The sequence below is a fragment of the Perissodus microlepis genome, chromosome 2 (assembly GCF_051167445.1).
Source record: "Perissodus microlepis isolate ML-2025 ecotype Zambia chromosome 2, ASM5116744v1, whole genome shotgun sequence".
Lineage (NCBI taxonomy): Eukaryota > Metazoa > Chordata > Actinopteri > Cichliformes > Cichlidae > Perissodus > Perissodus microlepis.
In genome coordinates, this window is record NC_140462.1 from 26,528,865 (window position 1) to 26,555,198 (window position 26,334).

Genomic DNA, 26,334 nt, shown 5'->3' on the forward strand with positions numbered 1-26,334 from the left:
TAGATAAGGTTACCACTAAAAGGCTCTTAACAAAAAAAACAGCATTTGACACGCTGTGAGTGAGACTGAGGCTAATGTAGATGGGATCAGAGCAGCTCCCATGACTGGCTGCAAAACAGGAAGGTTTAAGCCACTAATAACCTGCAGTGTACACATGCTGTGTTCACTGGCTTAACAAAAGTTATTGTTTTAAAACTGTGATTACATATTATTATAATATACTACATTGTCACTGTGTCCTGCACAGGTACAGCACACTCAGTCTCATTGCATTGTGGTGAGCAGAGTTAATGAGCCCATTCGTACTAACGAAAAAGTTTATTCAAATCTCAGGAGGCTGACGGCAGAGAAAGCTGCAGCATGTGGACTTGAGGAGCACACAGGAACGCTGCACTGCAAGTGTGTACGCCATTTCGTTTTTCCTCCTGTCTGCCTCCAGGGGCATCGATAGACTGGAGGTTACTTCGAGACACACGGCAGTTACGGAGGTTAAAGAGTGAAATCCCAGAAGAATTGGAATGAGAAATGGCCTCGCTTCAAAAACTCTCTGCTCACCATGGAGGTTCAGTTTAAGCAGAGCCAGAACTAATGTCACTGGTTTGATTATATTCTGCTGGGTAGAGCCACATGTTCAAGACTAGCAGGAATACACTGTTTGGCAAGCTGCATGCCAGTATCAGTACTTAGAAAAACACATGCTGTGGGTAAGACTATAAAAGCCTTAGAGCTTCTCATACTCTAAAGTAATTTCTTCTAACTTCTAGAAGTTTTGGGTTGCTTATAGCTTTAGTATCGATTGGCAAGGAAGTGTTTTTAAGTCTGTTTAAAGTGAGTCTTTCAGAGTCATTAAAGACAAATGAAGCTGGGACAAAAGCCCAAATAAATCAACAAAAAAGGCAGTCTGGGAAAAGTGAAAAGGGAATTTAGTCTGGGATTTTTCACAGTTATTAATTTCTCATTTTTTACAGCTCAAAATCTCAATTTTCAAACCAATGAAAACAAAGAATAAAACTGAGAATATTTAGTTGATATTTTTGAGGTTGGTGTGCAGTGGTGCAGCAGTGTATTCCTCGATCAGCTGACGATTGGTTGTGGGTAGTCGTTGGTCAAAGTGCTGCTCCAAAAACCTGCGGTTGCTTCAATTGTTATCAAATTGTTGTCGTTACCTGTAGTTTGCATGGAAGGTGCAAATTTGTCTGCACACTGTTGCAAATTACTTGAGGTGCAATGACTTGGAAAAACTGTGACGCAAACCAAAAACAGGCTTTTCACCTTCAGAGTAAGCTGTACTCTTTGCGCATGTGGTACCAGCTGTGAGGCACAGCTTTTACTTTGAAAGCAAATGCTGTAAAATGTTTGTGAGTAGAAGTAGTTAAAAGTGCACGGAATAAAGTGCTGTAAATATTGCTTGCAGTCTGGGTACCACTAAGAGTGCTTTATTCTATGACTGACTCTGGAAGTAGTTTGAGAACAAAAACATTTAAACTAATTAAAAGTATAAAAGCATAACAACTCTTTCCTAATATAAAGTTCTCACCATGCTGCAGTGTAAGCTAGTATCTGCAGGTGCAGCAAATTCATGCTGTGTCTCGGTCACTCTCTCCTTGCAGTGATTGCTGCCACATGTTGGCTTTAAGATGAGCAAACAGCTCCGCAGTCATGGTGCCCATAAGTAAGCACTGTCTACATCAGTCTGGGGGGAGTTTGTAATGTTTACACCACAGCTTAGCTCCTGTGAACAACTCTGCGATGCTGCTAATTGGCACAGAGATGAATGCGTCCTTCCTGCTTCACGTGTGTGCATGCCTGAAATAACAGCCTTGAATGGCACTGGATTTGTGTGTAAAAATAAGTCTATATTTGGGGTGGAGGTTGACAGCTGTTGTCATGGGGACAGGGCTCTGGGAGATGCTCCTGAGTATCATTACTCCCAGTTCATTGTGCTGACACCATCTGTAGTCTTATATCCAGCCTACACGGATCAGTGTGCACATTTTGGGTCTGTAATCCTTAAATCATCAGCACACACAAAGCTGTTTCTTTTTCTTTTTTGCTTCTCTGAAACAAGAATAGCTGATTTCCTGAGACAGGAGCCATATGTTGTTCCGCTAATCACTGAAATAGGCTTTTTCTCATGTAGGCATTAAAGAATGCTTAAGGTGAGGTTTACTTTGGTTGATTGCAGATTATATTTGAAAGTTTTGTTCCAGAACAAGTGGCTTTTATTATAAAAATAAAGAGGCTTGAACAGTCCTGAAAGTTACTGCAGGTTTGAGTGGAATGAATTTGCATTCCTTCAAATGAAATAAGTTCAAAGCTGCACCCATTTCCAGACTGCATGAAACAAACTTATCTAATAGGTACCAGCGTCCTCATTATGGAAGGCTTTGATTATTTACTTCAAAATAAAAGACTTTATGGATTTGTATTAAATGTGAATTGAATGACTGTTCAGAAATTTGCAGCAGAATAATTGTACAGCACATATTTTCACTTTCAATAAAAAAACAAGGATTGGATGCACAAATGTATGTATTTATTTGGGATTTATTTTTATTTATTTTGGATTTTGACTAGTTTCTGGCATAATTTTCACAGAATTACTGGAGTTCATTTTAATTAGTTGGTTTCCTGGCAAAGACCGGCTTTTAGGCAGTCCACAAATTTTCAGTAAGGTTAAGGTCGGGGTTTGGGAAAGGCTATTCCAAAAGTTTATGGTTAAGCTGCTTTATCCATTGTTTAACATTCTTTTAACTGTCTAGATGTTGATTTTAAATGAAGTTGGACAATTTTGAGGCCATCCACCATTATTCCACCTACCCCTGTGTGACATATCAGTACCAGCAAAACAACCCCAGAGCATAATGTTACCACCACCACACTTGAGAGTTAGTATGATTTTCTTAGGTTTGAAATCTTCACCTTTTACTCCTCCAAACATACCTTCTGTCCTATTTACACCTATTGTGGCCAAAAAGCTCAGTCTTTGTCTCATCTGACCATGAAACCAGAAGACATTTGGCTCGTCCATGTGGGCAGCTGCAGATCTCAGTCAAGTTTGACGGTGTTGATTTTGGATCAGGGCCTTCTTTCTTGATCGCACTGTCACAGTCTATGGTAAAGGCAGACTTGACCCTTGGTGGTTTCTTAGAAATTTCCTCTCATCTGAGGGTGACAGTTTAAGCCTCCTTCTAGACTTTGGCAAAGGGATGACACATCTGAAAAACATGTACTTATGTACAATTGTTTGAACTGTGTTGTGGAAATTTTAATTACCAAAGCCTGCAGACACGATGAGTTGTAACAACACCTTTATTTCAGCTATCTCATGCATAAGGAGGGACGTCAGTCAGGGGGCACTGAAAGTGGTCTCTGACAATGAACAATTCAAGTCCTTTTTAAACACAGTCGCAGAACAAAAGGCTTTTACAGTTGCAGTTCACACCTTGGCTCTAAACAGGAAGACTCTCTATCACCTGTGTGAATCTCCCCCACTCTGGGGTCAAGTCTTCCTGTGTGAGCTTCTGTCTCCTGGCTTCCGTCTCCTGGGAGACATTCACCAGTTTCTCACCGTCTGTTTTCCGGCGTGAATGAGGTGTGAACCAGACGTACTAAACTAAGTAACATGAAAGCATTTCATCAAGAAAATACATTAAAGGACAATACATTAAAGAGAAATCCCACAACAGTTCCCACCCTCTTGATTGCATCTCAATCACTAGTAACAAGGATTTCTCGTCCTAACATTCTGTTAATTACATCAGCAATATTGCACACTCAAAAGGTTTCACAATATGCATCATTCTTACAGTGTCAGGAAAATAATTTCACTCATCACAATCATCCTCGCTCTCGCTATCATCAATGTAATCTTCAGCCTGCAATAGGGGAAGCTGCAATTTGGGAGACTCGATTTCTCTTGTCAGTGCCACTGTGATTAATCTACTCAATAGGGTACGGAGGCATGGGATCAGACAACAACCGCAGCATGTGAGAATGGCAATAAAAGTGGCTATGGACATTAGCAACGACATTACTATGGCCTTATACTTCCCAAACTGTCTGTTGAACCACCCGTCTAAGGGGTTAGTAATGCCGGAGTCCTCTGTCATTTGGGATGACAGTGTTCGCAAACCTTCCAAGGCTCTGGTTACAGTGCCATCTGGGGCTGTGTTGTTTGGAATGAAAGTGCAGCACAGAGGACCTACCATAGTGCAGACCCCCCCCCCCCCCCTTTTTCAGCCAAGAGCATGTCCAGAGCCATTCGATTCTGCCAGGCGATCAAGGATGCGGCAGCCAGCTGTTCGGATAGGCCCGCCACTGCATCCCGTGTCAGATTGGTCAGTCGTTGGACATTGTAATGTACATAGTTGATTCTGTCCACATTCTTATTCGGAGTTACCCATAAGAAGATGGACTCAAACCCCCCTGCAACCTGGTTGGCCAATTTAAACTCATCAGGGACACCTCTAGGGACACCTATAGCATCTATATAAGTTGGGGAGTTTTTAGCCAAATCAAGATCTTCCGTTGTGGTCCTACGGGCCCTTCCCACATGGGCCTCTGCAGAGGCGTGGGACCCTGCTAACACTATAGGGAGTGCCAACCTCACAATGGTGCAGGTTCCTGACCAGCCGCTGGGCAGAGTGTCTCTTAGCACCTTGTCACCGCACCACCAGAACAGATCGGCTCGAGCCACATTAATGCTGCTCATATTTTCCCATTTTGTGACATTTATTATTTTAGCACACCATGAATCTTCAGGAGCTCCTACGGGGGTGGTATTTATCCTGGTTAGGCACGTATAATTTCCGGCCTTTTGGGAGAACACGGGGGGGGTGACACTTTTCCTTACCACTGGGAAAGGAGTACTTAATACAGCGCAATCATGGTCCACCCTCTCCCTCATGTGGAGCTGTAACATGCAATCAAATCCTGGCCTGTCCTCCCAAAACAATAAAGGGGCAGGCACAGTGAACAGTGTGGGGCAGGCTTGCATGATGTAGTCTTACCTTTATTATGCCCATTGTGTCTGCACCGGCCTGGTCCACTTCTATGATTAAATAAAAGGAGTCTTCTTTGGAGTCGTGGCATTGTCCTGGGAAGTTTGGTCTCCTGGAAAATGGGTTCCAATTCAGGTTCTTAATTGTTAGCAGTAATGAGTTCAGGCCGGTACCAGTCGCCAATTGGGCTCTAACAAAGGAAAAACTGTTCTTACTTTTCATCTTACCCTCTGTTGATTTTGTCTGTTCTCCCCAGTACACCGGCCTGGAATGCCACCACACAAAACTCCAACTTGGACACCACTTCTGGTATCCCGGAACGCCATGTCCAAATATGCACAAATAAACATCATAACCTCTCCAGCTTTCATTATAGCCTTTACAGTCTATCACATTGCACAGATCAAAGCTGAAAGTCTGGGTAGTCGCATACGTATAGTGTAGCTCAATGTATCCGCCATACTCAGTAAGGCATTTGTCTCTCATCTCATGGGTTGCTCCTTCTGTTGCACGAACTTCCTTGGATGTTGGCATGGTGCCCAGCTGCTGATCTCTCCAGAGGCTCCACCAGAGGGTGATCATCAGCCCACTGAAAAGCATCAGAGCTACCCCAGTGATGAGCTGCTTCCTGGCTCGTCGCATTGTTGCAGGTAGAGGGTAGACTGCCTACTGCCTGAATGAGGTGCAGGGATTATTCTGCCCCGTTTGTCTTTTCTAGTTGCTCCTCCGTTCTGGGTGGTTCTCCTCCAAACAGCTTACAGTGGCTGGCGTGGATCCAAGTAACTCGTTCTCCAACCTTCACCGCTGTTTGTGTGATCAGTAGGACTTGGAATGGGCCCAGCCACCGCTTCGCCTTCCAGTGTCTCCTCCTGAAATCCTTCACTAGCACCCAGTTCCCTGGTTTGAACGGGTGCAGGGGTCCTACTGCTGGCCTGGGCAGGGCTGCTTTCACTGCTCGGTGTACCTGCGAGAGAGTCCTGGAGAGATTTTGACAGTACACAATCATTTCGCTGTTGCACAACTCTGTGGACATGCCAGTCCATTTGGGGGGTTCTGCCCCCACTCTGGCGGGTCGTCCATACAACACCTCATAAGGGCTGAGGTGTACTGGAGGTCTGGTTCGCGTGCGCACATACATCAGCACGAGGGGAAGTGCTTTTCAGCAGGAACATGAAGAACACACTGTTGTATAGAACAGGTCCTCGGGATCGTCACCGTTTGAAAATGATTTTGATGGGAGTTAGGGTCTTGGATTTAGAAGCAGTTGTTCAACAGGTGCACCGAGGCAGATTCGACAGGGTTTTGCCACAGAGTAATAGTATGTCAGTAGTTAGTCCTGGACAACTAGATCAAGCATTCCGATTGGCCCATGAAATTCAGGCTTCTGTTTGATTGGTGCATTTGTTTTCAGCAGACAGGTGGTTCAGATCTGGGCTTTTGGAGTCAGTTCATGACTTTTAGAATCATCTTTTCTGACTGGATCATTAAAACTTAAAGCATTGATCTTTCTGCAGTGGATTCTCCCACATTTCAGTGATATGGTGAATAAAAGAATATTGTAAAGTCAAAATACACAACGTCGTAGTCTCCCTTCAAGCACTTTATTCCTTACGTCATGTTTTTCCGCTCACCCACAATAAGAACAACCCACCGCAGGCAACAGTACTCTCGCGATATAACAGAAAATAACAAGTTAACAATCTCCCTCTTTCTTTTTTAAAACACACACAAATAACAATTTTTAAATTGTTATTTGTGTGTTGTAATCTTTATAAAAAACCTAAAAAAAAAACCCCACCTCTTAATCTTTGGTATATGGCGAGGCGCTGTGGACACCCAAGTTTGTGATTGTGTAGAATTTTCAAATCAATACCATGGTTGCATCTGCTGAAAATCTCTGTGAAGCTTAAATCTCAGTGACCTTGACTTCAAGGTCAGAGGCCAACTTTTTTGAAAATCAGAGGAGTTTCACATTTATAACACAGGTATGTCTACTAGGAGGCTGAAGGGTAGCACTATATATTTATAAACAATAAAAACAACAATTATTAGGCAATTTATTTATTTCCGTTAACATGGTGTTTTTGGTCTGATTGAAGGACTGATGTGATGGTAAGGTGTCCGCTGCTCCGCTTTGAATATTGGTAGGCTTTTCTTTTTTTTTTTTTTTTTTTTTTTTTTTAATTTTCACAAGAATTGCTAGTTCCCCTAGAGTTTTGGCCACCCCAACAATCAGACGATTCCCTATGAGCAAGCATTTAGCAACAGTGGGAAGGAAAAACTCCCCTCTAAAAGGAAGAAACCTTCGACAGAACCAGGCTCAGGAAGGGACAGCCATCTGCCGCGACTGGTTGGGGTGGGGGGAGTGAAAATTAAAAAAAAAAAAAGCCAAAGTGATCATTATTGGAGCAGCTTAATGAATTTTTCCAGTCCTGTTAATGTCCTTTTCCAAACCCAGTTTGTGTTTTTGTCACTTTTGTCCAAGGTGGAGGAAGCCATGCTGTAGATTGATTCTGTATGGTCTTTCAATGTCAATACAAGGGAACCTCTTAGAGAGGCCAGGGTTGAAAAAGGGATGCCGGAGAACCTCCGAGGGTGTTATCCGCTGGTGTGCATCCAAGGCCAACATCCCTTTAATTAAGCTGACAAATAAACGTTGGCCATTTTCAGGTCCTCGTCTAAACACCATTACTTGTTCCAGGTCATCAAGATGCGTAAGTTTTATGTATCGAGTCTCCAGGGACTCATATCCTGTCTCGCACTGAAATTGTTGGTCAGTCTTAAATGTCCAGCGCTGTTGGTTGTAGTTGTCTTCAATGAAATAGTCTTCAGTGTAGATGCCAGAGTCCAGAACATGATCCGGTGGCTGTCCTTGAGTCTCTATGATGAATTTCAAAACATCATATTCTCCATTTCCAGGGTAGAGTGGCACCCCTGTACCAAGTTCCACAGCTACCAGCCCCAAAGACCACATGTCAGCTGCTTCATTATAAGGAAGGCCAAGCATAACCTCAGGTGCACTATAACCAACCGTCCCCACACAATCACTAGGATTCACTGCAGACACAGGACATGCGAGGCCAAAGTCTATAAGTCTGACTTTGACTGGAGACTCATGGCGGTTAACAACCATGATGTTTCCAGGTTTGAGGTCAGCGTGCACTATTCCCACAGAACCTAGGTGTGACAGGGCATTTGTGAGTTGATGTAAAATTGGCCTGACTTCGCTTATGGGGAGACCCTGGTTTTTCCGGTCCCGTATGTAGTCCCACAGGCATTGATCAAGGAGTTCAAAGTTTAAGCAGACCCGCTCTCCGTCGTGGAAAAAGCCGTTCCATTTAACTATGTTGGCGGCATCTGGATCCAACCTTCTCAGCTGCTCCAGGATGCAAATTTCCAGTTTTGCCTGTTGCAGAATATCAGGACGGTTCCTGTTGACTTTAATAGCCACAGCACGGTTGGTTTTGGTATCGCGACATTTGGCTACAATACCAAAGCCCCCTTCTCCGAGGAAAGCCTCTACCTTGTAGCGGTTTCCCAAAATGCTCCCTTCAACTATTTCAAGCTCACCTGAGTTGAAGGATGAGCTGGCTGACATGTGGACGCATACTTGCTGAGAAAATTCAACCGAGTTTTGGAAACTGCAGTTGATTTTCTGTGATCTCTTGCTTTCCAAGTTTGAAGGGTGCTGAAAGACCACAGGGTTTTGTGGTCTTTCAACACTCATGTTAGTGCAAGGGGAACTCTTACGGTTGAAAAAGGGATGCCGGAGAACCTCCGAGGGTGTTATCCGTTGGTTTGCATCCAAGGCCAACATCCCTTTAATTAAGCTGACAAATAAACGTTGGCCATTTTCAGGTCCTCGTCCAAACACCATTACTTGTTCGAGGTCATCAAGACGTGTAAGTTTTATGTATCGAGTCTCCAGGGACTCATATCCTGTCTCGCACTGAAATTGTTTGTCAGTCTTAAATGTCCAGCGCTGTTGGTTGTAGTTGTCTTCAATGAAATAGTCTTCAGTGTACACGCCAGAGTCCAGAACATGATCTGGTGGCTGTCCCTGGGTCTGTATGATGAATTTCAAAACATCATAATAATTTCTCCCAGGGTAGAGTGGCACCCCTGTACCAAGTTCCACAGCTACCAGCCCCAGAGACCACATGTCAGCTGCTTCATTATAAGGAAGGCCAAGCATAACCTCAGGTGCACTATAACCAACCGTCCCCACACGGTCACCAGGCATTACTGCAGACGCAGGACATGCGAGGCCAAAGTCTATAAGTTTGACTTTGATGGGAGACTCATGGCGGTTAACAACCATGATGTTTCTAGATTTGAGGTCAGCGTGCACTATTCCCACAGAGCCCAGGTGTGACAGGGCATTTGTGAGTTGATGTAAAATTGGCCTGACTTCGCTTATGGGGAGACCCTGGTTTTTCCGGTCCCGTATGTAGTCCCACAGGCATTGATCAAGGATTTCAAAGTTTAAGCAGACCCGCTCTCCGTCATGGAAAAAGCCGTTCCATTTAACAATGTTGGCGGCATCTGGATCCAACCTTCTCAGCTGCTCCAGGATGAAAATTTCCAGTTTTGCCTGTTGCAGAGTATCAGGGTGGTTCCTGTTGACTTTAATAGCCACAGCTCGGTTGGTTTTGGTATCACGGCATTTGGCTACAATACCAAAGCCCCCTTCTCCAAGGAAAGCCTCTACCTTGTAGTGGTTTCCCAAAATGCTCCCTTTAACTATTTCAAGCTCATCTGAGCTGAAGGATGGGTTAGCTGACATGGTGGAATGTGTCGGCTTGATCGGTGAATTGCTGAGAAACGTGAAATTCTCTCAAAACTTTCCAAAAGGGTTTTGGTTGCTGTCAGGTCTACGTCCGTTAAGCACTAAAGTTTAACAGAGCAAAGCCCCTATTTGTGGGCTTTGCCTCTCAGCAAGATTATGACATAACAAAGGATCAAAGGCATTCTATTTTTTTCAGTTGAAACACTGAAAAAAAAATAATGTTTCAACAGGGCAGGCTGGTGTAGCCCAGTGGCAAACAGATGCAATTAGAGACTGTTTATTGTAATTATTATTAAAGGTGTTTTATTCTGTTCAGTTAAAAACACTCATGATTGGAGAGAGACTCTAGTTTCTCAAAGGTTATTTTTTGACCTGGATACAAATGCAGTCCAACCAATGGGATTGTTTGTCCCGCCTTGTGTTTTCAAGTTTGGTTGCGCTGCTAAGGCTGCTTAGACCACACGCGCCATAGCTGTACCTGTGGGGAAAACGTGGTAGCTGTTGAAACAGCAAAGCTGTTGGTGTCTGCTTGATTAGCCGCCAGATTTGGATAGCCGAAGCTAGTTTTATGACTACGAAGTGCTTTGCACTGGTGAGTAACCAAACTGTTATAGCCACTGATCGGCATCCTGAAATGTTAACGTTGTTCGCTTCAAAAAACAAACGCTAATGGTGACGGTACTATGCAAGTAGCTGGCGAGTATTAGCTAAACGCACACTCCCGTTAAGTGTTGAGAACTTATTAACTGTTGTTAGGTTAAGGAAAAAACAGTATGTCTATCTGTTGTATTGAAATGCTTTATTGTGTTACTTTTATTCATCACTGTTGATACATGACAGTGAGCAGAGTATATCAAGTTTGCTGCTTCTAATGAGCAGTGTGAATTGCTTTAATGATTGGCGATAGCTACATTGCCATGTAATGAAAACGTTTAGAATTTGATTAGTTGTACAACATTAGAAATTGAAACACATTTCGTTCATGCTTTATACCTTAAACAGAAGTGTTGTTAGTTAAGTGTGAACAATGTTCATTTGAAGTAATTCTGACCTCACTCTTAGGTCAGGTTTTTTGAGTTGGAGAAAGGAGCCGAGACTCCCCGGAGAACTTTGGATTACAGACTTTGTAGAAATCCGCAGAAGAGGAATAATTTTCCATTGCAATGGATGGCGAGCCACAGCCCATTTGGAATTGAATCTTGAAGTCTGGTTGCCTGAACTGTGGTAGGACAAAACAGTGCAAACCATACATCGATCGTGGACTGAACTCACACCAATAACTCACCAGATCACCAAACAGGCCTGATCTGGATCCTATTGACACTTTAAAAGACCCGGGTCTAACATTCTTTTCTTTTTTTATTTTGGGTATCTGTGCGCGCACACACAATTTTGGTTATTATTGTAAATGCAATACAGTGCACAAATTTCAAATACAGTTGAACCATTGCTTCATCATTTGCAGTTGTGTTTTCATTGTGGTTACCCATCCTCTGGGCTCCTGTCGTTCCTGAAGTCTTCTGATTTGCCCATTGTTTATATATTTTGTTACATACTGGTTACACTGGCGCCCTATGGGACGCAGAGGTGATAGGGTAAGGATGCAGAGGATAAGATCCAGGATAAGATTTACTTATCGGTCAGCTCATCAGTGAGCAGCCGCAGAATCACAGGTGCAGCTTGGCAGGAGATGGACTCAGGGTGAAGACACAAAATCAACAATGACAACACTGTTATTCTTTATTAGTGTGAATGCTGGTAAGCGTGTGTGTGTGTTTCAACTGCTGCTGTGTGCACAGTGTTTGCTCTACAGCCATCATTTTACCCTCACGTAGCCATCGTTGTTGTCTTTCCAACAGCATGTCTTTCAAAGCTCAGAGCTGTAAACGTTTTTAAACTGTGTGGATCCAAGTGGAGGGATAATCCTCTAACCGACCCATAGAAATACATTATATTTTCAGACAGGAGTTTGTCTCAACAGCAGGAAAGACCCCACTTTTTAAATTGCTCCTGCGGCCAAAGTTTTGACAGCAGGAACATGAAGAACACACTGTTGTATAGAACAGGTCCTCGGGATCGTCACCGTTTGAAAATGATTTTGATGGGAGTTAGGGTCTTGGATTTAGAAGCAGTTGTTCAACAGGTGCACCGAGGCAGATTTGACAGGGTTTTGCCACAGAGTAATAGTATGTCAGTAGTTAGTCCTGGACAACTAGATCAAGCATTCCGATTGGCCCATGAAATTCAAGCTTCTGTTTGATTGGTGCATTTGTTTTCAGCAGACAGGTGGTTCAGATCTGGGCTTTTGGAGTCAGTTCATGACTTTTAGAATCATCTTTTCTGACTGGATCATTAAAACTTAAAGCATTGATCTTTCTGCAGTGGATTCTCCCACATTTCAGTGATATGGTGAATAAAAGAATATTGTAAAGTCAAAATACACAATGTCGTAGTCTCCCTTCAAGCACTTTATTCCTTACGTCATGTTTTTCCGCTCACCCACAATAAGAACAACCAACCGCAGGCAACAGTACTCTCGCGATATAACAAGTTAACAATCTCCCTCTTTCTTTTTTAAAACACACACAAACACACAAAAAATGTTTTTTGTTTTTTTTTTTTGTGTCCCGTTTGGATCTTTAGCCATCAGAATTGTTGTCTTAAGGCCAAGAAAGATGCCAAGCGGATTTATTTTACCAAGTGGATCATCATGGCCTTGCCATATTGGTCCATTTGATTGACCTTTATTATAATTATGAATTTATTTTATTTTCGGTTGCTACAAACGGGACAGACATGACTGGGGGATAGGACAGGAAGAAAGAATGAAAGAAAGAGAGGGAGAGAAGAGACGGTGAGAAAGGGGGGAAGAAAGAAAAAAACAAAACAAAACACCTGGATCACCTGTATGGAGAAAAAAAAACAGAAGAGAAAGCAAACAACAAAGAGCAACATAATAAAAAAACAACACCATCACAATAAACTAGCTAGCAGTAGATAACAGTAGATACTAAATATTAAACGATATTGTGCAGCACGCAAGATAGACAGCGCACAATGTGCTTTGAGGCAGCAGCAAAGAAAGGTGTAGTCCGCGTCTACAGTACACCTGTGTGCATACCTGTGTGGATCAGCATGCTTGTATTCCAAAGGTTTCTCCATGTAACGATCTGCTAGGGAGTGTGGGGAGCCATAGGGCTTGAAGCAGGTATGGAGGAGATCCAGGCCCCAGATATCCAGAGGCCCCAGAGTACAAGGACCTGAGGAGGACCACCAAAGGGGGGGGGGACCGTGCCACCCTCCTGGGAAGAGCTGAATAGAGCCCCAAACGAGAGGTCACCCAGCAGCTACGGAGCAGAGGCCAGAGGGGGTTGCAGTGGCGTGCCCGCGGGCTCTGCCGGCAGCCAGCTGTGCCAGAGAGGACCGAGCTTCAGGCCCAGAGGCCTGAGGGCATCCCACCCCCCGGAAGGAGCCCAGCCGGGCCACAGGCGCCCGGCCCCGCCAATCGGCCACCAGGAGTGAGCCGGTACATACATGAGCGCCCAGCCCCAGACAACAAGGACCACCAACACACCAACGTCTGAGGGCATCAGCCACCGGCAGGGAGTGTGGTGAGGGGAGATAGGCCTCCGTACTTTAGAGGGCCTGAGATGTACCCAGAGAGGCTGAGTCTAAGACCCAACCTGACATATAGACACAGACAAACAGGCACACGCGGACACAAACGTGCATTCCCACCCCATATGCACAACCAAATACTCGGCACTCACCCAACGTGTAGACAGACACAAATAGACACTGCACAGACAGTCGCACTCCCCAAACATACTCTATATCCCAGGTCCAGGTACCCCCGCCCTCAGAGGGGCAAGCCGCACCTAGACCCAGGAGATGTAGCCTTCTCTCTGGGGCGGAGGCAAGCGGACCACCTCCTTATCTGCAGTAGCAGGGAGGCCCCGCATCCCAGACCCCAGTCTGACGGCCAGCACCTCCTCCCAGCCCCCCAGCCCTGACGGCTAACAGAACCGGGGTGAGTGAAGACCTCAAACCTCCCTACGCCCGCTCATATGTAGTGTTGATGTGTGCTGTTCTAAAGTGCATTTAAAACTCAGGAGAGCATGGTACTTGCTTCCTCTCAGAGAGCAGCACGGCTCCTCCCGAAAACCCTTAGTGTCTAAATGCATTTAAAATTGAGGGTAGGGCACCAGCGCCAGAGGTGGGTTCGAGTACACTGACCATCCTCTGGATGCTGTAAAACGTGCCCACCCCCAAGGCCCTATATGTATGTGTTATGTGAGAGTGTGAGTAATGTGGATGTCTAGGTTGCAGAATAAAATTGAGGCACAGGCGGCCAGAAGGGGACAGAGGGGGAGTGCCTCCCCTGCACCCTGGTGACATACCTACACCCCAAGCCCTGCGTGTGTGGGTGGGTGTGGTAGAGCGGGAATAGGGAGGCAGCTGAGGATGGGGAGGGAAGAAAGGGAGGGGCAAGCGGCCCCTCCCTGGGGCCAGCTCCCCCGCTGACCCCAGTAGGCACCCCCACACTCTGGAACCCACCAGGGCAAGGGGGCCCAGGCCCATCCGGACCGGGGCCCGCAGCAGCAGCACCGCCCAGCCCCACAGAGTCCGGGGCAGCCCACCCGACTCCACCCCAGAGAAAACTGCACCCACCCCATCATCCAATCATCTCCCAAACTACACAAGACAATAGACACCCAGGTTGAGTTCATTCTCCACCTCTCCTATATCTCTCCCCCCCCACCTGCAGAGTGAGCTCCTGTAGTGAGGAGACCACCTGCAAAGATATAACAACCTCCCCACCAGTTAGAGAGCCCCCTAGTTGGGCCGATGCACCAGAGGTCCCCTGCACTGGGGCTGAGCCCCCCTGCACCCAACCGCCCACTGCTCTGGCGACACAACAGCCAGGACCCAAGCCCCCAAGGCCCGGCCAGCACCCCAGACCGGGGGGCGGAGCACCCCCAGACCCCCAAGCCTCCACGCCCGTCCCGGACCCTCCCAGGGGCAGCCAGGCTACCAGGCCAGTAACCAACGTCCGCCAGCACAGACCCTCCCCCATCTACGCTGTACGCAGCCACAAGGAAAACACCATCTAAGAGCCCCCAGAGCTCCTAACCAGGTCATGGCCACATCCCCCAGGTTAGGCCCTCTAGGGAAACGTCCCTAGGGACTCCCCAGACGCCCTAAGGCTGTCCCTACCCCCATATCAACCACAATAGCGAAGGCAGGACCAAACCATGACCCCCCACCCCCACTAGGTGATGAAGCCGATCAAAGGAGCCCAAAGGGATTGATCAAATGTGATGGCAGAGGTTGTATCAAGACTAATGTGATCTATTAGATGGTTTTTATATTGGTTAGTAGGGCTGCCACAAACGATTATTTTGATAGTCGACTAGTCACCGATTATTTTTGCGATTAGTCGACTAATCAGATCATCATCCATTGGACGTACAGCTTATTGCACCAGCAGCATCTGCTCTTAAATAACTATCATTAGCTTACAGCTTTAAGTGTTTAAGGTATGTGCTAACTAAAAATAAAGACAAGATGATAGTTTATTAAATTTTAATGAAATTTGCAGATTGTTTCAGTGAAGTTTAATAAACTCCTTGCTGTCTAAAATATAACAGGACACCGGAGTAAATTCTCCAGCATCTCACATTTCTGATGATCAGCTGTCTGCTTGAAGTTTATTCAGCTGTGTAAAAACTGTAACTTTAATCTCAGCCAAACCGATTTACTCAGGAACAAATAAAATACTACAAAAAGCCAAACAATAACATTTTAAAGTTATCTAAGTGACTTATGTATATTTAACCTGAGTAGCGAAAGACAGCGGTGGGTTTGAAAACGATTTGCCGGGAGTCCGGTGTTCTCACGGCTCTAGTGAGCCTTGCCCCCGGCTAGCTATCGAGCTAGTAGGTAACAGACGTCTCCGAAAACGTCGGAGCGCTTTTGAAAATATGTGGTGTCTTGATAAACTGAGCAGATATTTGAGGTTTACACAGCTACATTCTCGCCTGAAAATATGTTAAACGTTTATTTTGTGACCCAGAAAGAATAATAAGAGTAATATCAAAAACCAACTACCTGCCGCCATTGTTGGAAACTGAGCTGGGCTGCGCTATGAATTCTGGGACAGAGCTACTTCTTCTTCTTCGGGGTTTAACGGCAGCTGGCATCCTTGTACATGCAGTGCTGCCATCTTCTGTTTCAGTCCGTTATTACACTCTTAAATCCTACTACTTATTCCTGCGTCTTTTGTGATCTTACAAAGCTTCAAACGACGCGTCGACTATTAAATCAGTCGTCGACGATTTTGATAGTCGACGTAATCGTGACTAGTCGACTAATCGTGGCAGCCCTATTGGTTAGAATTAAGATTATTTTTATTTTTCCAGTTAATGAGGACCATTTTCTTGGCAATGCATAGGGCCGTAAAAACAACGTGGGCTTTGTTTATTTCTGCAGTGACCTCATCCAAGTTGCCCAGCAAGCATACTAAAGGGGAGGCTGGAATGTTACATTTCAGACACTTTGATAAGTCTTCACATATCTCACGCCAAAATTTCTGAACTGGTGGACAGAACCAAAGAGCGTGGAAGTAATTGTCTGGTGTATTTGCTGTGCAGTGTGAGCAGTTGTTGGAAGGTGTATAGCCCATCTTGAACATCCTATGACCAGTATAGTGCACTCTGTGTAATATTTTGTATTGTATTAATTGCAAACTGGGATTTCTGATCCATTGAAAGGTTTTTAAGCATATCTGAGACCAAAGGTTTGGGTCTAAGTTGATTGATAAATCTGCTTCCCATTTTGCAATAGGAAGGGATATTGATTCATCTATTTTAGAAAGTGTTCTGTATGTTGTAGACAATAATTTGGGGGGTTTTAGACTAAAAAATTGTACCACACTTGGTGGTGTTTGTAATTCAGCTTCACTGGGATTAAATTTCTTTTTTTACTATGGATTTAATTTGTTGATGTTCCAAAAATCGTTTCTTGTTGATCCCATATTGTGTAACTAGTCTGTCAAACGAAATAAAGTCTGTTCCTTCCAATATATGTTCCAAGTATTTAATTCCTTTGCAACTCCAATCTGGAAAGTTTATCATATTATTGCTTTGTAATATGTCCGGATTGTTCCAGATAGGTGTACGTTTGCATGGGATTAATGAAGACTGTCATTTTTAGAAACTCCCACCATGCTGTCAGAGAAGAGCTAATATTGATGCTTTTAAAGCATTCATGTCGTTTGATGTTTGAGCTGATAAATGGTAGGTCTGAAATTTCTAGGTTATTACATAGTGCCTGTTCTACATCTATCCAAGGTTCATCTAAGAGGGTGTGTTTAAACCATCTAGAGATGAACTGAAGCCTGTTGGCTAAAAAATAGTGATTAAAGTTAGGCAGATCTAATCCTCCTTTATCCTTGGTCCTTTGTAGTGTTTTTAAGCTGATACGTGGGGATTTATCTTTCCAAAGGAAAAATAGAAATATACGAGTCTAGAGATCTGAACCAATCTTGTGATGGCTTATTTGGGATCATTGAAAATAAATAGTTTATTTTTGGCAAGACCATCATTTTTATAGCGGCGACCCTTCCCATGAGTGATATGGGTAAAGATTTCCATCTAGCCAGGTCGCCTTCTGCTGTCTTTAAAAGTGGGATGTGGTTTAATTTAGTTAATTCTGAAAGTTTAGGAGAGAAATTAATACCTAAATATTTTACATTTCCACATTGCAGTGGGGAAGGAGAAGAATTATGGAAGGAGCAATTAATCGGAAGAACTGTTGATTTTGACCAGTTAATTGAATAATCTGAGACACTTGAGAAAGAATTTATCAATTCAATCACCCCAGAGATATTGGTTTGTGAGTTTTGGAGAAAAAGTAACACATCATCTGCATAAAGGCTGATTTTATGTTCTATATTCTTACATTTTATGCCCTTAATTGTTGTAGCCTGTCTAATTACTGCTGCTAGTGGCTCAATAAAAATTGCAAACAGTGAAGGGGAGAGTGGGCATCCCTGTCTGGTGCCCCTCAGAAGAGAGAAGCTGGAGGATGTTTGGTCATTTGTTCTGACACAAGCTGTTGGGGAGTTATATAATATTTTTAACCAGTTTATGAAAGAGGGTCCAAAACCAAATTTGTGTAAAGTTGCAAATAGAAATTTCCAGTTAACTCTGTCAAATGCTTTTTCTGCATCTAAAGAAAATATTATGGTTTCAATGTTTTTACTGCATGAGTAGTCTATTAAATTAAGTAATCTACGTGTATTTGTTGATGAGTGCCTACCTTTTATAAAACCAGTTTGGTCAGGATGAATTAAAAGGGGGGTTATTTTCTCTAATCTCTTTGAGAGAGCTTTGCAGATTATTTTAAGGTCTACATTAATAAGGGATATTGGACGATAGCTTGAAGGAAATACAGGGTCTTTGCCTGGTTTTTGTAAGAGACTGATATTTGCAGAGTTCATATTTGGTGGTAGTCTACCATTTTCTTTGATTTCCTGCAACATCCTGTGAAAAACTGGTGCCAGAATTGTCCAGAATTCTTTGTAAAAATCTGTTGGAAAACCGTCTGGACCTGGAGCCTTATTATTGGGCATGCTTATCAGAGCTTCCTGGAGTTCACCTGGCGTCAGTGGCAAATCCAGTGCCATTGCTTGGGTGTCTAATAATTTTGGAAGAGTTATGTTGTCGAGAAATTGATCAATTTCGTTTTTAGATGGGTTTATTTGTGGTGTATATAAAGTTTCATAGAAATCCCTAAAAATTTTGTTTATTTTTTTAGGATCATATATTGTATTCCCAGATAAATCTTTAACAGCACATATAGTTGTTTTTTCTTTATTGATTTTTAACTGGTTAGCAAGAAATTATCCGGATTTGTTACCGTGTTCATAATTTTGCAGGCGAAGTCTTTGTACTAAGAATTTAGTCTTTTTATTAATAATTTCATTTAATTCTAGTTTTGTCTTGCGTATTTTGTTTAATATTTCTTGATCTTGGTGTGACACATAGGCTTTTTCTAAGGATTTGATGTTTTTCTCTAGTTCCTGAATTTTTTTGTTTTCTTCTTTCTTCTTATGTGATGAGAAAGAGATTATTTTACCTCTCATGACGGCTTTCCCTGCTTCCCAGAGGACAGATGCTGATGTTCCAGGAATGTCATTAAAGCCTAAATATAGAGTCCATTCTTTTTTAAAGTATTTGATAAACTCTTCGTCTTTGAGCAGTGATGTATTAAATCTCCAGTTTTTTCTTGGTGTAGTATTATTCATCTGTATTAGTGTTAAAGATACAGGAGCATGATCGCTGACAGCTATAGGATGAATCTCAGTGTCTGAAATGTCACTCAGCAGTGAGCTGCTGACCAGAAAATAATCCAGACGAGAGTAGGAGTGATGGACATGTGAGAAGAAAGAATATTCCTTACTGTTGGGGTGAAGGGAGCGCCATGCATCGCAAAGACCAAAGTCGCTCATATACTGTTTGATTATATTTGTGGACTGCCAGTTACGCTGAGTTCCTGCTGTATTGAGCCTATCCATTTCTTCATTTAGTCCCAGGTTGAGGTCTCCCCCAAGAACAATTGTGCAATCTAGGTGTTCGGAGAGTGTACTAAAAAAACCGTGGAAGAATGAGGGGTCATCAACATTTGGACCATATAGACTTACAATACCTAGCTTTTGGTTAAGTATAGATAGTTTGACAATTAGAAATCTGCCCTCTGGATCTATAACTGTATCGAGTACTGTAAAATTAATATTTTTATGTATTAGAATTGCTACTCCTCTTTGTCTAGAATTATAACAGGCTGAGAACATATTAGGAAACTCAGGTGTTTTAAGTTTATTCAAACCTGTGACAGGCATGTGGGTTTCTTGTAATAAAACAACGTCTGCCTGTAATTTTTTAAGTTGGTTAAGTATTTTTAACCTTTTTTCCCTAGAGCCAGCTCCATGCACATTCCATGTGACAAATCTTAGCATGCCCATAGTTGTGTGTTTGTGGCTAATGATGTACGCTGTGTGTCTCGCTTAGACGGGTGAGGAAAATGGAAACACATCCTTTTTTCTTTTTTTTTTTTTTGTAAGTAAAGAGAAGAAAATGCACGGCGAGAAGCTCCATAGGTCTGACTATGTGTGTGCATAATAACTAATATGAGCAAATGTGTGCGTGTGTCCTATATCTGTGTGCGCTGTGTGGCTGTTGTAAATGTGTTGCCTTTAAACACGTGTGTGCGTGATCGTGCAGAGTAAGCATGTAGAAATAGACAGTGTCGTTTGTGGATGGATAGGGAAACAGGTGATCGACATAGTGATAGAAAAGAGAAGCAAATAAACCAAAGAGCAAGGTGAGCGACAAGAGAGAGAGAGGAAAAAAGAAATAAAAACGGAAACATTCCAATTAAAGCATTGGCGGAGAGTGACGGTGACGTTATACTAAATTAGCAAACTGAAATTACATAGTTAAGCAAAAGTTAATACAAGAGAGTGTGAGTGAAGAGAATAGTGTAGCGGATTCTTATCTGGTGTGCGGTCAATACAGCCATGGAGTGGTGCCAGGGTCGCGGTAGAGCTGTCCGTCCACGTAGAGCCGGTCCACGGCGATCACAGCCCGGGAGCCTTTCTGGATAAAACTACGTCGGACTGGGAAGAGGACCCTGCGTCGTTCCAGGATCTCTCTGGGGAACTGATCGTTCACGCTGAAATCCGTTCCTTTCAGCTCTCTGCCGCGACTCTTCACCTGCTCCTTCTGCTTGAAGTGGCCGAATTTGGCTACAATAGGACGTGGTCTCCCGCTTCCTGTCTTCGGAGCCCCGATGCGATGCACTCTTTCGAACCCTATGTTTTTCACCGTGTCCTCCGGCAGCTTCAGGTGGATTTTAATGAAGCTTCTCACGGTCGTTTCCGGGTCCTCTCCGGCAGACTCTGGAATACCAGAAAACACCAGATTATCTCTCATGCTACGGGCTTGTAAATCTATAACGGTCTCTTTTATTTTGTTATTTTCTATGTTTAATTGGGTCACATTTTCGGTTAGAGATTAGACTGAGTCCCGTAGTGTGGCGTTTTCAGCAGCAAGTGTTTCCACCTGCCGCTGGCTGAACTCCAGGGATTCTTTTAGAGATTTAAATTCCCGGTGTAAGATCTCCACCAGGGACAGCCTTGCATCAAAACTGGACAATCGCTTATCGATTGACTCCAGGATGTCGACGATATCTTTGCCGGCAGGCGATGTTGTGCCGGGGGAGTCTGCCAGGCGATATCTTTTAGATGACGGCGTCTCAGCTTTGGCCGGAGAAGACGCGCTCTGGGCCTTCTTCATTACTAAATCTTCGAAGCACCGGTCGATGTATTCTTGGAGAGCGTCTAAACTCTCCTCGTTGTCCTCCAGGGTGTTAGAGATGATAGGACAGATGTTGTTAGTTATATGACAGTTGGTTAGATTATTTGGCAATACTGAAGTTTAAAGAAACTTTGTTAAATTCTATGCTACCATTCGCTTTTTTTTTTTCCCGCCAAATCTCCGGCATCTGACGTCACCTACAACATGGGTCGCTTACCTTTCCCCGTCACTTCCGTCACCACCTCTTAATCTTTGGTATATGGCGAGGCGCTGTGGACACCCAAGTTTGTGATTGTGTAGAATTTTCAAATCAATACCATGGTTGCATCTGCTGAAAATCTCTGTGAAGCTTAAATCTCAGTGACCTTGACTTCAAGGTCAGAGGCCAACTTTTTTGAAAATCAGAGGAGTTTCACATTTATAACACAGGTATGTCTACTAGGAGGCTGAAGGGTAGCACTATATATTTATAAACAATAAAAACAACAATTATTAGGCAATTTATTTATTTCCGTTAACATGGTGTTTTTGGTCTGATTGAAGGACTGATGTGATGGTAAGGTGTCCGCTGCTCCGCTTTGAATATTGGTAGGCTTTTCTTTTTTTTTTTCTTTTTTTTTTTTTTTAATTTTCACAAGAATTGCTAGTTCCCCTAGAGTTTTGGCCACCCCAACAATCAGACGATTCCCTATGAGCAAGCATTTAGCAACAGTGGGAAGGAAAAACTCCCCTCTAAAAGGAAGAAACCTTCGACAGAACCAGGCTCAGGAAGGGACAGCCATCTGCCGCGACTGGTTGGGGTGGGGGGAGTGAAAATTAAAAAAAAAAAAGCCAAAGTGATCATTATTGGAGCAGCTTAATGAATTTTTCCAGTCCTGTTAATGTCCTTTTCCAAACCCAGTTTGTGTTTTTGTCACTTTTGTCCAAGGTGGAGGAAGCCATGCTGTAGATTGATTCTGTATGGTCTTTCAATGTCAATACAAGGGAACCTCTTAGAGAGGCCAGGGTTGAAAAAGGGATGCCGGAGAACCTCCGAGGGTGTTATCCGCTGGTGTGCATCCAAGGCCAACATCCCTTTAATTAAGCTGACAAATAAACGTTGGCCATTTTCAGGTCCTCGTCTAAACACCATTACTTGTTCCAGGTCATCAAGACGCGTAAGTTTTATGTATCGAGTCTCCAGGGACTCATATCCTGTCTCGCACTGAAATTGTTGGTCAGTCTTAAATGTCCAGCGCTGTTGGTTGTAGTTGTCTTCAATGAAATAGTCTTCAGTGTAGATGCCAGAGTCCAGAACATGATCCGGTGGCTGTCCTTGAGTCTCTATGATGAATTTCAAAACATCATATTCTCCATTTCCAGGGTAGAGTGGCACCCCTGTACCAAGTTCCACAGCTACCAGCCCCAAAGACCACATGTCAGCTGCTTCATTATAAGGAAGGCCAAGCATAACCTCAGGTGCACTATAACCAACCGTCCCCACACAATCACTAGGATTCACTGCAGACACAGGACATGCGAGGCCAAAGTCTATAAGTCTGACTTTGACTGGAGACTCATGGCGGTTAACAACCATGATGTTTCCAGGTTTGAGGTCAGCGTGCACTATTCCCACAGAACCTAGGTGTGACAGGGCATTTGTGAGTTGATGTAAAATTGGCCTGACTTCGCTTATGGGGAGACCCTGGTTTTTCCGGTCCCGTATGTAGTCCCACAGGCATTGATCAAGGATTTCAAAGTTTAAGCAGACCCGCTCTCCGTCGTGGAAAAAGCCGTTCCATTTAACTATGTTGGCGGCATCTGGATCCAACCTTCTCAGCTGCTCCAGGATGAAAATTTCCAGTTTTGCCTGTTGCAGAATATCAGGACGGTTCCTGTTGACTTTAATAGCCACAGCACGGTTGGTTTTGGTATCGCGACATTTGGCTACAATACCAAAGCCCCCTTCTCCGAGGAAAGCCTCTACCTTGTAGCGGTTTCCCAAAATGCTCCCTTCAACTATTTCAAGCTCACCTGAGTTGAAGGATGAGCTGGCTGACATGTGGACGCATACTTGCTGAGAAAATTCAACCGAGTTTTGGAAACTGCAGTTGATTTTCTGTGATCTCTTGCTTTCCAAGTTTGAAGGGTGCTGAAAGACCACAGGGTTTTGTGGTCTTTCAACACTCATGTTAGTGCAAGGGGAACTCTTACGGTTGAAAAAGGGATGCCGGAGAACCTCCGAGGGTGTTATCCGTTGGTTTGCATCCAAGGCCAACATCCCTTTAATTAAGCTGACAAATAAACGTTGGCCATTTTCAGGTCCTCGTCCAAACACCATTACTTGTTCGAGGTCATCAAGACGTGTAAGTTTTATGTATCGAGTCTCCAGGGACTCATATCCTGTCTCGCACTGAAATTGTTTGTCAGTCTTAAATGTCCAGCGCTGTTGGTTGTAGTTGTCTTCAATGAAATAGTCTTCAGTGTACACGCCAGAGTCCAGAACATGATCTGGTGGCTGTCCCTGGGTCTGTATGATGAATTTCAAAACATCATAATAATTTCTCCCAGGGTAGAGTGGCACCCCTGTACCAAGTTCCACAGCTACCAGCCCCAGAGACCACATGTCAGCTGCTTCATTATAAGGAAGGCCAAGCATAACCTCAGGTGCACTATAACCAACCGTCCCCACACGGTCACCAGGCATTACTGCAGACGCAGGACATGCGAGGCCAAAGTCTATAAGTTTGACTTTGATGGGAGACTCATGGCGGTTAACAACCATGATGTTTCTAGATTTGAGGTCAGCGTGCACTATTCCCACAGAGCCCAGGTGTGACAGGGCATTTGTGAGTTGATGTAAAATTGGCCTGACTTCGCTTATGGGGAGACCCTGGTTTTTCCGGTCCCGTATGTAGTCCCACAGGCATTGATCAAGGATTTCAAAGTTTAAGCAGACCCGCTCTCCGTCATGGAAAAAGCCGTTCCATTTAACAATGTTGGCGGCATCTGGATCCAACCTTCTCAGCTGCTCCAGGATGAAAATTTCCAGTTTTGCCTGTTGCAGAGTATCAGGGTGGTTCCTGTTGACTTTAATAGCCACAGCTCGGTTGGTTTTGGTATCACGGCATTTGGCTACAATACCAAAGCCCCCTTCTCCAAGGAAAGCCTCTACCTTGTAGTGGTTTCCCAAAATGCTCCCTTTAACTATTTCAAGCTCATCTGAGCTGAAGGATGGGTTAGCTGACATGGTGGAATGTGTCGGCTTGATCGGTGAATTGCTGAGAAACGTGAAATTCTCTCAAAACTTTCCAAAAGGGTTTTGGTTGCTGTCAGGTCTACGTCCGTTAAGCACTAAAGTTTAACAGAGCAAAGCCCCTATTTGTGGGCTTTGCCTCTCAGCAAGATTATGACATAACAAAGGATCAAAGGCATTCTATTTTTTTCAGTTGAAACACTGAAAAAAAAATAGTGTTTCAACAGGGCAGGCTGGCGCCCTATGGGACGCAGAGGTGATAGGGTAAGGATGCAGAGGAGAAGATCCAGGATAAGATTTACTTATCGGTCAGCTCATCAGTGAGCAGCCGCAGAATCACAGGTGCAGCTTGGCAGGAGATGGACTCAGGGTGAAGACACAAAATCAACAATGACAACACTGTTATTCTTTATTAGTGTGAATGCTGGTAAGCGTGTGTGTGTGTGTTTCAACTGCTGCTGTGTGCACAGTGTTTGCTCTACAGCCATCATTTTACCCTCACGTAGCCATCGTTGTTGTCTTTCCAACAGCATGTCTTTCAAAGCTCAGAGATGTAAACTTTTTTAAACTGTGTGGATCCAAGTGGAGGGATAATCCTCTAACCGACCCATAGAAATACATTATATTTTCAGACAGGAGTTTGTCTCAACAGCAGGAAAGACCCCACTTTTTAAATTGCTCCTGCGGCCAAAGTTTTGACAGCAGGAACATGAAGAACACACTGTTGTATAGAACAGGTCCTCGGGATCATCACCGTTTGAAAATGATTTTGATGGGAGTTAGGGTCTTGGATTTAGAAGCAGTTGTTCAACAGGTGCACCGAGGCAGATTTGACAGGGTTTTGCCACAGAGTAATAGTATGTCAGTAGTTAGTCCTGGACAACTAGATCAAGCATTCCGATTGGCCCATGAAATTCAGACTTCTGTTTGATTGGTGCATTTGTTTTCAGCAGACAGGTGGTTCAGATCTGGGCTTTTGGAGTCAGTTCATGACTTTTAGAATCATCTTTTCTGACTGGATCATTAAAACTTAAAGCATTGATCTTTCTGCAGTGGATTCTCCCACATTTCAGTGATATGGTGAATAAAAGAATATTGTAAAGTCAAAATATACAATGTCGTAGTCTCCCTTCAAGCACTTTATTCCTTACGTCATGTTTTTCCGCTCACCCACAATAAGAACAACCCACCGCAGGCAACAGTACTCTCGCGATATAACAGAAAATAACAAGTTAACAATCTCCCTCTTTCTTTTTTAAAACACACACAAATAACAATTTAAAAATTGTTATTTGTGTGGTGTAATCTTTATAAAAAACCTAAAAAAAAACCAAAAACACCTCTTAATCTTTGGTATATGGCGAGGCGCTGTGGACACCCAAGTTTGTGATTGTGTAGAATTTTCAAATCAATACCATGGTTGCATCTGCTGAAAATCTCTGTGAAGCTTAAATCTCAGTGACCTTGACTTCAAGGTCAGAGGCCAACTTTTTTGAAAATCAGAGGAGTTTCACATTTATAACACAGGTATGTCTACTAGGAGGCTGAAGGGTAGCACTATATATTTATTAGGGCTGCCACAAACGATTATTTTGATAGTCGACTAGTCACCGATTATTTTTGCGATTAGTCGACTAATCAGATCCATTGGACGTAAAACGTACAGCTTATTGCACCAGCACCCATCTGCTCTCATATAACTATCATTAGCTTACAGCTTTAAGTGTTTAAGGTATGTGCTAACTAAAAAAAAAGACAAAATGATAGTTTATTAAATTTTAATGAAATTTGCAGATTGTTTCGGTGAAGTTTAATAAACTCAGCCGTCTGCTCCTTGCTATCTGAAATATAACAGGACACCGGAGTAAATTCTCGAGCATCTCACACTTCTGATGATCAGTTGTCTGCTTGATGTTTATTCAGCTG

The 26,334-nt window shown here is 43.6% G+C and overlaps 1 protein-coding gene across 1 annotated transcript; it reads right to left on the reverse strand.

Moving 5' to 3' along the window:
- Window positions 1-7,153: 7,153 nt before the first annotated feature.
- Window positions 7,154-24,603, reverse strand: LOC146392817 (uncharacterized). Its single transcript, XM_084938089.1, has 2 exons — window positions 22,090-24,603; window positions 7,154-9,837 (listed from the first exon to the last, which is right to left on the reverse strand). Exons 1-2 carry the CDS (start codon window positions 24,400-24,402, stop codon window positions 7,474-7,476), a joined length of 4,677 nt encoding a protein of 1,558 aa, XP_084794215.1. The 5' UTR covers window positions 24,403-24,603; the 3' UTR covers window positions 7,154-7,473.
- Between the last annotated feature and the right edge of the window lie 1,731 nt (window positions 24,604-26,334).